Source organism: Ambystoma mexicanum, chromosome 2q (genome assembly GCF_040938575.1).
Source record: "Ambystoma mexicanum isolate Mex_15411 chromosome 2q, UKY_AmexF1_1, whole genome shotgun sequence".
In the NCBI taxonomy this organism is placed as follows: Eukaryota; Metazoa; Chordata; class Amphibia; order Caudata; family Ambystomatidae; genus Ambystoma; species Ambystoma mexicanum.
Window position 1 is genome coordinate 766,109,307 of NC_090924.1, and position 14,125 is coordinate 766,123,431.

At 45.6% G+C, this 14,125-nt stretch overlaps 1 protein-coding gene across 5 annotated transcripts in view; it reads right to left on the bottom strand.

Annotated features, from left to right (window-relative positions):
• The window catches only part of DIP2C (disco interacting protein 2 homolog C), a 2,321,522-nt gene that overhangs the window by 828,301 nt on the left and 1,479,096 nt on the right, over positions 1–14,125 (bottom strand). For all 5 annotated transcript variants that reach the window (XM_069647998.1, XM_069647999.1, XM_069647996.1 and 2 more), the window contains one exon: positions 4,923–5,046. In XM_069647998.1, the coding sequence (XP_069504099.1) occupies positions 4,923–5,046 (124 nt within the window). The remainder of the gene's footprint in view (positions 1–4,922; positions 5,047–14,125) is intronic.

Genomic DNA, 14,125 nt, shown 5'->3' on the forward strand with positions numbered 1-14,125 from the left:
CCATGTTTGTTTACAAAACTTAATAAACAGATTTCAAAAAGAAAAAGAAAATAAAGAAACGTGCACCTCTCGCCAGAAATTCCCTCAAGCAAAACTCTCTTAACTTTCTGTTAAATTCAGTGGCAAACAGATCCACTTCCGGGGTACCCCACTGAGAGAAAACCTCTTCCAGGACTTCTTGGCACACTTCCCACTCAGTTGAGGCCTTGCACTGCCTTCTCAGAGCGTCCGGCAATCCATTCTCTGTCCGTGCTAGATGCAGTGCTGAGACTGAGATCTGATTCTCCAAAAGCCAGAACCACAGCTGCATCGCCTCTCTGCAAAGTGGAAGAGAGCACACTCCACCCTGTTTGTTCAGGTAGTGCATGGCAACCGTATTATCCATCATAATCAGGACAAGCTTCCCTTGTAGAGAGGGCACAAACGCTTTCAGGGCCAACCTGATCACTCGCAGCTCCAGCCTGTTTATGTGCCTCTGTGCTTCCATTGCTGACCAAAGGCCACTCACCTGCAAGTCCTCGTAGTGAGCACCCCAACCTTTCAGTGATGCGTCCGTGACCACCATCGCCTGGGGCTACGGATACCAGAAAGGTTCTTCTGCCAACATATTCTTGCTGCTGGCCCACCAAGAGAGATTGTTGGCCACCGACCTGGACACCTTTAAAACATCTCTCAAAGTGCCAAAATACTTGGACCATTGACCCTGCAGGAGCCATTGCAGAGACTGCATCCTCAGTTTGGCACTAGAGAAATGCAGGAGGCCATGAGACCTAAGAGCCGGAGGAAGGAAGGCAGAGAAAGGAAGCGCTGGCAAGGTGGCATGGTTCTGGAACAGTTGAACCATCTGTCTGACACTGGCGAGACTCTCCTCAGGTTGAAAGGCCTTCCCCACCAGTGTGTCCACAACTGGAGCCTCTGTGCTGGCATCATGTGGGACTTCTGCAAGTTCAAGGAGCAGCCCAGCCTGTGAAGTAGAGAACAAGTGACCATGACGTGGGACAAAACCTACTCCCTCTTATCAGCTAGTCATCCAGGTGTGGAAACACATCAATGCCGGATTTCCTGAGGGGAGCCGCAAATAGCACCATGAGCTTGGTGAAGACCCTCGGGCATAGGTCATCCCAAAGGGGAGCACCATGAACTGGTAGTGGTTCTCCCCTATGAGGCATCTCAGGAATTTCCTGTGCTTGTCCTTTCTCAGGAACTTGTCCGCCCCCTTTGTTGGGTACCAGGAAGTACTTGGAATACCAGCCCAATCCTCTCTGCTTGGGAGGTACCTCTTCCATGGCACCCTTCAAAAGCAGGGCTTGCAGTTCTTCCAGGAGCCCCTGTTTGGTTGTTGAGGAGGAAGGGGTGGCCTGTTCACGAGACTTCGTAGGAAAGGCAAACCGTACCCCTACTGAATGAGCTGGAGAGCCCAGGCATCGGTTGTAAACTCCCGCCACTGGGCCCATTGCTCCCCTATCCATCCTTCAACGAGAGAATTCAAAGCGGCTTCAAGGGCAGAGCCATCTTACTACCGCTGCCGCCATCTGCTGGCCCCTGGAGGGCCCCCTTCACCTTTCCGGAGCACAGGAAATGCCTCTGCCCCTGCCCGGGCTGCGGGAGTGGAGCCTTCCTACCAAAGGTGGTCTAATGCCGATAACCCTCTGGAGGCGAAGGAAAAAGCAGGTTTTGCCCGCTACTGGACAGTTGGGTCTAGCACCGTGGCGGCTAGCTTAGAATCCTAAACATTTCTATGGACTCGTCAGCCTTTGGGCTGAACACATTCTTGCCGCCAAAGGGGACGTCCAGTAGCTTGCTCTGGACGTCAGGCGAGAATGCTGATGTATACAGGTATGACTGCCTCCTCAAGAGGGTCACTGAACCCATTGAATGACCCACACAATCTGTGACGTCCAGACCCGTCTGCAGCGACTGTCAAGCCACCTCTTTGCCATTGTCCACAATTCTCTCGAAGCCCTCGCGCAAAAATCACCCTCAGGAATGTACTGCTCAGCTTCTCCGACAGCCATCCACAGGCCAGAAGAATACTTTGTAAATGTGCATGACGCATTAAGTGCCTTAAGGGCCATACTGCCTGTCAAAAATACTTATTGGCTAGGGCGTCAACCCTTTTCCCTTCCCTATCCGTAGGAGTGTAGACATGAACGTGGCTGCCCTGGTGGTCACAATGGCCGCCTGCACTACTAGCCCTTCCGGGATAGGATACTTTGTAAGGTCTGGGTTTACTGGGGGAATGGTGCATGGTCTCAGCTACAAGATGGCGATAGGGTGAACAATAGCCACATTAATGGCATGGCCCTCTCAGTAGATGGTCCCTTCTCTAAAATAACAGTACGTTCATAGCCAGACCTGGCTGGAGCACTCCAACCCAGGGCATGTACCAACCTCCAGCATGGCGCGGTATTTGGAATCTGAATGCCCATTAGGATGGGCCTGCTGTATCTCAAAGTCCGGAAAGGGGTCTAGGCCACTGGTATCATTGAGACCCTCAGCAAGGGCAACTGAATCTGCATAGTAGGCAAAGAAATCCCTGCTTCCGGCACCAGTGTAAGCCGGGTCTAAGTCAGAAGACATTTGGTCATCCCCACTGTCAAAAATCGACTAGTATCGAAAAATTGCATTCTCGACTGGGTAACGTAGGACCGCGCTGCGGTCGGCGTCAGTGTCGACGGTAAGACCGCCAGTGTCGAAGTGCGCGCCAGCAGTTGACACGCACTGGTTATCAACGGTACAGATGTCGAGCAGATTATACTCGGCGCAGAGCCCGAAGGCTTGGAAAGCGACGCCAATTACATCGTGGTAGAGGTCACCTTGGGGCGGGTGTCACCAGGCGCCACTGGAGCCACCTTAGCCTTCTGCTTTGAGGTGTTAACCGTACTGGCAGATGCTGTCTTAAACATACCAAGCATCTGCTCCTTAAAATGCTCCCACTCAGTCCTGGATGTTGGATTTACTGGCCTCATCGGACTAATCAGATCCATGTCGATGGCACGTCTTCTTTTTGTGGGAGGAAGAAGATTGGCTCCACGAATGTTTTTTTTTTACAATGCCTTTCCTCCTTTTCAGGTGTAGGCCCCTCAATCGATTTCCGACGACCTGGTGGTCGAGCGCGCCAGAGATTTTGCCGGCCTACTGCCAGTTTCGTGACCCTGTGCCTCAGCAATTTCGGGTTAATCTTTGTCAGGAAGCACAGCCTTCTCTGTCGTGACCAGCACTGAGGGACCACACGCAGATGCTGTGTGGGTCCATTATGGACATCTTGGAGCTGCAGTCCCTGCAGCACTTGAACCCAGAGATATTGGGAGTAGACAAAATGTGAAACCGCGTCAAACAATCGACAAAACGTCAGTCAATAAAAGAATCTCGTGAGAGAATGTTCCCCGGGCTGCATGGTGAGCATGCGGAAAATAGGAACTAAGGTAGAGGGGGCATAGTGACGTGGTATATGTATAACGACTGGCGTCGCGTCCGGAGTCGACAGCGGCATCGAAGCAAGATGAGTCGACGGCCGAGTAAAGGTGCACTACGCCCCCTGTCCAAAGTTTTTCTGAGCAGCTGCCACTAGAATTGGTATCTATCTGATAGGCAATCTGCAGGAGAAGGGCAATACACTGAAATATTTTTTTATGACAGAAAAAAAAAATTGGGAGAAAAAAACAATAGTGCCTGTTCCCAGTGTGAACGCTAAAACACATTGTAATTTATACTTCATGGCACCTGTTAATGCATGCAAATGAAAAGATGCATTTTTACATTAAAGTTCCTCTTCAGATCAGGCAGTAATATTGGTGCTCCTTCCTGTGGCACTGCTCTGCTGGAACCAATAATCCGAATGTACCTGTGGAGCTATGTGGGCGAAAGTGGCGGGCAGGCTTCAATGTGTCTACTCGTTTTTGTTTGTAGTATTTTACAGCCAATTTTTGTTTGTTAGGAGTATTTGCCTGTTTTTATGAAGCCAAAGTGGCTTGCACGCTGCATATCTCAATGGGCTGAAAGGCCTCACAATGCATATTTATCATGATAACAGGCAAGTGTCTTAGGCAACAACAGATGTCTTCCTTGACAGAGTGGGCAGAGAGAAAACTCGTTATAAGCATACTGGGAAATCCATGCAGGGAGTACATTTCAGGTTACGAAACATGGCAATTTGTTCTATCCAGTTCGGGCAAAGAGTCGGACACGCTTGATACACCGGACCTTGTACCAGAAAGTCGCCAGCCTTATCGAGTGGGTACCTGGAGACCACAAAAGCGCACCTGCTTTGGAAGGTCAATTTACCTTCACAGCAGGACCTAAATAGGTGACAACACGCCCAACACGAAAGCGAAAGGCAGATTTGCTGCAGAAATGGGAATGAAATGGTGTTCGCATGTCCCCCATTAGAGGGGCGTGAAGAGCCACCTTTGGTCACTACCAATTAGGGAACTAATTCCAAAGTTGTCTGTTTTGTAATGCCTTGAGCAGCAAAGTGCTTCATGTGTTAGTACTGGTATGAGGTAGGAGGATGAGAGGGTTATGACAGGATCTCAGAAAAGCAGGAAGCCTGCGTATCGGGGGGACGAGAATGGGCTCAAGCTAAGCTGTGTTCACACCTGGGCTTCTGTATTTTTTAATCATAGTTATCCAAATGGTACAAAAGTAACCTGGTCACCATCCCCATACAAATTATTTGTTATTGAAGAACAAACTGAATTTATAAAGATACATTGCATGACAGTTTAAAACACAAATCATGTAATCCCCCTCGGGTGTGGAGAGAAAATATACAAAAAACGGAAACACTTGATTTTACCTTTTGGCACAAGTCCGCATGGTACTGTATTTGCTGTAATTTTGCTTTAGTACTCAATCCCCTGAGAGGAATCATTCATTATATTGGCTCACAAGGCACTAATAATCCATCCAAAATGATTTACCTTTAAACTGTGGTATCTCCCCCGTAGGGCTCTTCGGAAGTCCTTTGTGGCAAGCATCACTCGTCAATGCAACAGTCACACCACAGCTTCCTAGCAAGAACCCTATTTGTTGGCTACCAGCGTCCTACAATTAACAAAATGAGAAAAAACTAAAATAATCACACACAACACTTTCCAAGATGAAATTTGAAACTTGTTAACAAAGGTATCTCCGAGTCTACTAGACATCAGACATAATGTTCATATTTCATGAATCCTCTTTATTTTAATTCCAAATACCCAGGATAATTAACATTCATGTTGCACATTCTGTATGTCTTAGCCCCAGATGTGCCCTTGAGACAGGTTAATGATTGCACACAAACTTCAGATTTTATACATTGATTTGGGTAACTAGTAATCAAATAGATTAAACGGGTGCAGAGTGAAACAATGCACATTTATTTCACGTCGCATTTGCTAATAAATATTGCAGTATAACGAACACAAGTGCTCCCTCAATATCTTCTGCATTAACGGTCCCAGACCGCATGGTCTAGGCGAAAGCAAACTTAAGCTAATAGCCTCAACTTTTACTTTTTTTAGCAATATTTTCAACGTTTTGTACCTACAAGAATTCTTGTTTTCCTTTCCTTTTCTTTTAAACAGAGCCTGAAAAATAATTACATTTTCTATATCGAATTTATTTATTTTATTAATGGCTTTTGTTTAGAAGTTATGCAACTTATTGTCGTCCTGAGGGCACAGTCTATGCATGGAATTGTGTTTGTATGGTGCAAAACTAGGTACTAAGCAGCAGAGCACTTTACAATGGTTGTGTGAACATAATGGTGATGAGGGTGAGGCAGTGTTGTGTGGGAGCATGGAGACCCTCCTCCCAAAAGTACATGCTGCATGGATGCATGGAATCCTTTTATAGACAATCCTTGAACAGCATGGTCTTTATTTCTTTCCTAAACTGTAGCAGTGATGGTGCCATGCGGGCATAGGTTGTGATGTAAATTCACAATGCTGGAACATAATATTTGTATTCATTTGAAGAACAGGCATATCAATTTCGATCAGAAATTACTTGTAATTCACATTTACAAATGGTGGAGGAACTCTCCCAAATGGTGCTTGTACAAAAGCACAAAGATGAGAACAAGTGGTCAGCCAGTATATGGGAGTGTAAAAAAAAAAGTCAGACATATGCCAGGGACAAAACAAAACAAACAGAATATATATAAGAAACAGGCGACTTAACCGTGTGGGACAAGTGCTTCGAACTAAAGAAGAGTACTATATAAAAATATAAAAGTTACATTATATGTCATTGGAAGGAGTGGTGTAGTCAGGTAGGGAGGATGGGGAGAGAAGCCAGGGAAAAAGAACTTTAGTTTTTGAAGCATTCAGCATGAGGCATCAGAGACAGCCAGTGATGAATTGCAGTGAGACACCAATCCATTCCAAGATAGCTGGGGTGAAGGAGGGAATGAAGAAAATGTATCACCAGCAAAGAGGTGATCATGAAATCCAAAGGTTGAGATAAATCTTCCTAGGGCAGAGGTATAGAGGATGAAGAGCAGTGGTCCAGGGTCTGATCCTGGGGGGATGCTAACAGGGAAAAGGATGGAGTCAGAGTTTTTTCTGAGAGTTTGTGTGAGACTTAAGGATTGACCTTCCAAGTAGGAGGCAATCCGAGCGAGAGCAGATTTGCAAAAAACAAAGTCCTGGGAAGAGAGGAGTGGTTGACAGTGTCGAAAGCAGCAAAGAGGTCCAAAAGGATGAATATAGAAGAGAGTTTGGAGGAGTGAGCATCTGAGAGAAAGTTAGAGACATGCTTGAGTGCAGTCTTGGTGGAGTGTTTACTATGGAAGCCAGAATTAAGTGGATTTCCAAGGTCATTATCCTCAAGATACTTTGTGATCCAATTGAACAGTACCCGCTCAAGGACCTTTGCATATTGGGGAAACTGGGCAATAGTTTGCTGGGATGTTTGGGTCAGGAGGGTTTCTTCAATGGTGGTATGACAGTTATAAAATTGTAGTAGGCTGGGCAGAGTCCAGCAGGGAGAGAGGGAGGTTAAAAGCTGTTTTCCTAGTCTTTTCTTTCCTGTATTTCTGTGTCCAGTGTCACGACTTCTGAAATTGCGGTGGCCCGCCAAGATGACCAGTTTTCCTGCTAGGTACGGTGGTTATTAAGTGTCACCACCTTGTATGTCACAAGCGATGTTAAAATGTAGTAGAAAACCACATTCTCCTTATATTTCTTGGTTCCAATGATTAGACTGCCTGCAGCATGGTGTACAGTTTTGAGAAGTGCGAACGTTAACGTGGGAAAGCCAGAAAAAAGGGCTTTTTCTCTTTCTAAGTGTCAGATTACTAGGGACTGTACAGCAATCAGGACGTCTGAGGCTAGCATGAAAGGTTTGATTTTGCAGAGCAGTGCACATTAATACCAGGTCCTCTGCCCTGTTTTGGTATTGTGATGTTAGAAGGAAAGGTTGTGGGTATGGGAAAGGCTACGGATTTGATGCGCGTGAGTAGATCCAGTGTGAGCCCATTCAAGGTACATGTTTTGCTATCTGGAATTTTTTGCTTGGGTTTCTGCAACTGTTTTCGTGGGGGTTCCATTTCAGGTTTTTGACCCTGACATCAACGGATTGAATAACTGTCTGACAGCATTTAAGCCATAAGATGTCTTTGATTCAAGTGACTTAAGTATGTATGTCGGCTACATATTGATGCAGTGAGGGGTTATTGAGGAGGGTTCCTAGAGGCTTCAGATAGTGGTTTTGTTTTTGATTCAATCTTTTTATTGCATTTAGGTCTCAACAAAAACAAACAAGGCATTCAAAAGCGTGAGCAAGTCTGCCCCATGGCGCATAACAATCGGAAGATTTTGGCCAGCATCCTGATCATGCTATGCAACAACAACCGAACAATCCCTTCCCTTCCCCCAACCCCTCACTGCTACCCACTTTCCCCATCATTTCCTAGCGAAAAAAGGGAGGCCGAGTGGATCTGTGAAAGTAGAGTCCTTGCAATGTTCAGGGGTATATAGTTCTAAATGAAAATGTCGGCAAGCGGCCAACATTTATCAGCCTGCACTTGCCCTGCCTAACATGAGTGCTTGGAGAGGAGTGTCCGTCATTTCCGCAGCGTAGTGAGCGTATGTGAGCGTAGGGCCAAGTATCCGGTGTTGTTATATTGTTTTGGGGAGATATCTCGGAGGGATATCCAATACCTCACTGGGAGTCTGAGGGTCAAGTATTTGTAGCTCCACAGTTGCAGTTTACAGTCTATTGTTTTTCATATATTGTCTGATCCCTGCCTCTGAGGAACGACACCCACTTGCTCCCCATGAACAAGGGTCAGCAGCCACTCATCCAAGCTGCGTCCCCAGGACCTTCGCCGGGATCTTCACATCGATGTTCAAGAGGGAGATCAGTCGGTACGAAGAGCATAGACTTTGGTGTGGTCCTTACCCTCTTTATATATGGTCACTATCATTGCCATCATCATTGTGGCCGGTAAGGCCTCACCCTTTAGACAAGCATTGAAAACCCTCGCTAGGTAGGGGACCAGGAATAGGTAGAACATCTTGTAGAACTTCATAGAGAAACTCTGAAACACTTGTGTATGAGCACGATATAAATAAAATATCCTATCATATCATAACCATCTTCACCCGGGATGGCCGAGCCCCTGAACATTAAGAGATACAGGTGAGTGAGGTCACTTCTCAATAACAGGAGCATCACAAGCACCAGGATCCCCTTCCATAAAAGAGAGACTCCTCCACCCCGATCCCTTGAGGAAGAGCACAATCAGATCCACTACCAAGCACAATTCACAGTGCAATGACAATTGTACCCGCAATTCAACCATACCTTCACTATCTATAAGAACATCAACATTGAAGCCCCGAACAACAGCTTCAAAACACACAAACCAAGCCCATGCAAGGGTGTAACCGGACAGGGTCATATGGCCCAAGTCCTGGCCCCTGAATGCTAGTGCTCCTGAAGGTGAACACCAGTAATGGTTTTCAAGCATTGCATTATAGTCGTATACTTGAGGGAGTGATGGTGTATTCTAGGTGACCAGCATTGCGTTGCGGTCTATCCCTGTATGCACAGTTGAGAGCCTGCATCCGGCCATGTAGCCGACAGGTCCAGGTAGGTTAGTGGGTCGCCATTGCCGCTCTCTTATTCTGCGTCACCGAGAAGTTCTGTCAGGCCTCACAGTTCCAGAGATGGTGCCCCCAGGCATGGGCAACAGAGCACATGCCCTGCATGCAGGGGAAGAGTTTTATGGCTCTTAGGTTGCGGTCCCATTCTGTCTGTGCTCTGGGCCACGAAGCCCCTTTCCAGCCATCTTCCACCCTTCCCGGGTCTAGACCGGCGCTGTGGTACTGAACTCGGTCCATCGGAGCAGGTATTTGTGTCAGAGACCTGGGAAACTCTGCGATTACAACATCGTGCTGTTTGAAGAATTTCCACGCTTCCTCTGGGTCTTCAAAGGAGTGCCATTGTCGACTGAGGTGTATGCACCAAACAACCAAGAAATTAAGGTAGTGTTTGTGTTCCGTGCTTCAAATATAGGGCTGAAGTACCACCACTACCTGGAGACTTCCAGAGAACAGTAATTGAAGACATGGATGGTAGCGCCTTCTACCTGTATGGACCCAACCACATGGTACGCCTTCAATATCGCTAGTTTGTGCTGGAAATTCAGTAGCAGGATTCTTATGGCGTGTGGGAGGTCCCGAGATGCAGGCTTGGGTACAGGCAATGTGTACCTTCTCAATGGTGTAAGAGCGGGGGTTGTCCAGATGCAGCTTGTCCTGAAATAGACCGTAGATTTACCGCTCTAGGTCAACCCCCTCAGAATTCTCTGGGAGGCCTACTAGGCAGAGATTATCGCACCTTGGCCTATTCTCCTGGTCCTCCAACTTGGTGCACAGGAACTGTACCTACCTGATGACCCCGATGAGATCAGTGACGGTCGTTTCGTAATTGTCCTCCAGGGTGCAGATCCTCTGCTCATTGTCAATGGTCCATTGGGCCTGTGCGTTGAGGCGGGCATTCACATCCTGTATTTCTTTCTTAATGTCCAACACAGTAGCGTTAGTTTCTTGTGTCCGCTGGCCTATTAGTTTAATTTCTTTTAGGATCACCTGTAACTGCGTTTGGATATCCATCGAGGTACGGATAGACATGCAGTGCCTTTGACCCGAGAGTTGCTACTGCATTCATGAGCTTTGTGAAGACTCTCTGACCTGAATTTAACCCAAAGGGCTGAACCTTGTACTGTAAATGCTGGCCCATGACCCGGATCCTGAGGAAGGCCCACAATGGGAACATGGAGATACACGTCCTCTAGGTCCAGGGAACACGTCCAGTCTCCCACACACAGTGTCTCAGCTATGAGCGCTGGCGTCACCATCTTGAACCTCTGCCAGGGTAAGTAAAGATTCAGGGAAGACAAATCCAACACCACTCACAGGCATGCCTGGTTCTTCTTTTGAATAGCAAATATGCAGGAGTAAAATTCCTGCCCCTGCTGGGGGTTTTGGGGGGGGAGGGTCGTCCTCTACCACCTCACTCTCTACAAGGGAGCAAATTTCTACTAGGAGTGATGGTGTACCAATCTGTGGGAGAGGAGAAGGATGAGGTAACCGGAAGCCCCAGGACACAAGTGAGATGACCCATGTGTCCGCAAACTTCGCCCGCCAAGCCTGACTGAGCAGGGCCAGCCTGCCCCTGTCTTGGGTGCTGTGGACCTGAAAAGAATTGTCATTGTTTCTTCTGGTCAGAGGCTGATGAGTGGGAGGGGGACTGGAAGAACCCCTTATTTGAGGCTTTGTGGTGTTTTCGCCTGTGCTGACGGGGAGACATGGCAGGCTGCCTGGCCTTGCGGTCCTGGAACCCACCGAAACCGCCAAAAGACTGCCCCTTGTATGAGTGAGACTGTGCGTGTGAGAAAAACTTAGCTGCTGGTTTGGTAAGAATCACCAGTGACATGGATGTCTGAGAGCTGCTCTTCTTCCTGTCAAGCTCTTTATCAGTTGTGGATTGGAAAAGATTACCCCCTTCGAATGGAAGGTCCAGGATTCTATCCTGAACATCCGTGTTGAACCTGGTAGCTTTTAGCCAGGCTGTGCGCCTCATGTCCGTTGCCCGACAGATCACTCTGTTAGCCGTGTCGATGTGGCCTTAGAGTGGTTTCCATAATGTTCTGCCACGAGTTTCACCTCAGCTAGAGCCGCTTTGAATGAGGCTTTTCTGTCATAAGAGATGTCAGGCAAAAAATCTGTGATTTCCATCCACAGGCGTTGATTAGCTGCAGCCAGGATGGTGTCTTTGTTGGCCTGCCTTAGATGTAGGGGTAGTGCTATATGAGCAAAAGGGAGACCACTTTTTTGTTAGGGGCTTGTGGGATGTGGTCTGTAATACATAAGCAGCACCGGAGTGTCCCAAAACAAGCTACCTATTGATGTCACAAGTGTAGGCAGGAAATTTAGATTAACATGAGGCACCTATAGGTCAAAATCCTGTGTAGCAACAAATATCACAAGATATGCACAAAGGCAGATTTTTGCAAAAATATATTTTTCGTTTTATTATTTTGATGTGTGCTAAAAAGCAAGGACCACCAAAGAGTCCAGTAATTTAAAAAGACAATATATCACAACATACAATGACAATCAGTTGAACACTGTATACAAAAACATTCAAATATTAGCAACTGTCAAAGTTCATTTAGGTGGTGTTAGTAAAACAAAGTGACTCCCAATAGCAGGCATTTGTTTATAATTTCGCACAAAGCCCCCATGGGGAAAGTGTCGACAGAAGTGACTCTGTTTCCAGCCTTATATACGTCAAACCGCAAGATGATATGAGTAAGCTTGTTGTCGCATGGACGTCTAAGTCATCCAACTAAGGCTTTCGTCAGGACACCCAAAAGACAGCTGGTGTTTGATGTCATGTATTTCACAAGGAATGCTTTATATTAGCCAGTGTATCTAAACAGAAAAACAAATATATCATTTTTAAAAACCAACTGCATTACAGATAATCATTTAAAAATACTGCCTCATCTTTCTTAATATTTCCAACCATTTCACTCATTGTTACATGTGCATCATAGATATATCGATATTCAATAATAGATATACCACTTGGTGTTATTTGGACCCGATTTGCTTGTCCTAATCTATTTTTCTTCTTTAGTTTGGCTAATAGTAATTTCATTATATTCAAGTCAAAAAATGGCTGATTATATACTCCAAACTGTGGAGCATACATATGTTAATGTAATCCACAAGAAACAATAACTTATCTGTGTAGTGGTGGTTTCTAACCATAAGCATACCTTCTTATTTCTTCAAAACCGACGCTCCAAGAAGTATGGGGGCGGTATCTATTTTTACTGCAACGGATGTGTCCATAGTGACAAAGGAATACATCAAATGTCAGCCGGCACCATATCGAGCTGCATTGGAAACAGTATATACAAGGGAATGGTGACCATATGTTTCAACTAGTGTAATTGATATAATGGGAAAACGGATGGTGGGTATTTACTCCTACCTTCACCTTCCTGCTGGGCCCGTGGGGCTATGTGTTCCCAGATGTGTTTTTTCGTGGGTACACTTAGAAAATGCTTCTTGTTAAATTGGTATGGGAAGTTCTCTTGCCAAATGCTCTTCTAATTCGAGCGTTCTGTGGAAATAAATTCAAAGAAACGACATAAAGTGAAGCCGTATAATGAAAAACTCCCTAAGTGAGGCAATGATTATATAACACGGATGCACTTACTTCTATTCAGGCGCGGTTGCAGCGTTTCAAAATCCGTGTGCAGGTACAAACGATCGCTACTCGATCACATGACCTGCCTTGTATTTCTAATACGCTGCTTATTGGCGTCATCGCGACAAGGTGTACGGGGTAAGCGATTGTGATCTAACATGGCTGCCATTGTTAAATGTCCGGAAGAATGGTTTCCCACTATAGGGATTAGAATGTAAATTGCTCTATCCCAAAACAAGGTACAGTGAGATGGGGATACCTCAGTCTATTTTAAGAGAGGGGAACAGATTGTCTATATTAATTCCCTATTGGTTCAGAACAGGTGAGTTTTTTTTTGTGGACAAAAAGATTCCACTCTATATATATATTTAATCCACATTTCACAGAGTCCAGTTTGTGGATCCATATTTGTTCCAACTTTCGCAATTTTAAGTCCCTATCTCCCCCACGGGGGTGTGCATCCACGGTTTGTAACACATACCATAGTATGTCATTGTGAGAATGTTTAATTTTTTGGTAGTGTTCCACTAGCGGTTTGTCTTTTATGGCATTTTTTATGCAGGACCGATGTTCTCCTATTCTGGTCCGAACAGTTCTTTTAGTTTTTCCGATATATTCAAGACCACATGGGCAAATTATACAATAAATGGCCCATTTTGTTGTACAATTGGTGAAGGCATTTAGTTTCCAAACCACAGTTTTCACATCAATAGTCTTAGTATTTTTGGTGAAAATGTACATAAGACATTTACCACATTTAAAGTGGCCCATAACTGGGGGGAGACTCGAGAGTGTCGATTGTGTGGGTGAGTTAGTGGGCAATCTCGGATATGTGTGTACCAGTTTGTGTCCAATATTTTGTAACCGTTTGAAAGCAAAACGGGGGGAAGAATGGAAAAGGACTCGGTGTTAATCATCTTCCAATTCTTCAAGATGGTCTTTCTCAGGTCGTTATTCACAGGAGTGAATGATGTTACACAAGTTATTTTGTCCAGTTTGGTGCTATCTTGTTTGGTGAGGCAATCAATCCTCTCAGTGTTGGCCGCCCTTTTATAGGATCTTCTGATGGTATGAGGGGGATAGTTTGTTTTTCAATACCGCACTATGAGTTTTGAAGTCTTGTTTCTCCGAACAGTTAAGTCTGATACGTAAAAATTGGCCAAAAAGTAAATTTTCTTTTAGTGATTGCGGATGAAAGCTACCAAAGTGGAGCAAGGTGTTTTTTGTGTGTCGGTTTCTTGTATAAACTGGTGGCAATTCGATTATTTGGTCTGCGATATATCAACAGATCCAGAAAAGAAATTTGTGTGTAGTGAAGTTCAAAAGGATTGGTATCGATATATATATATGATTTCTCTCGAAGTGATCCATATATATATTAGCCAGATCAGGGGCAAATGTTGCC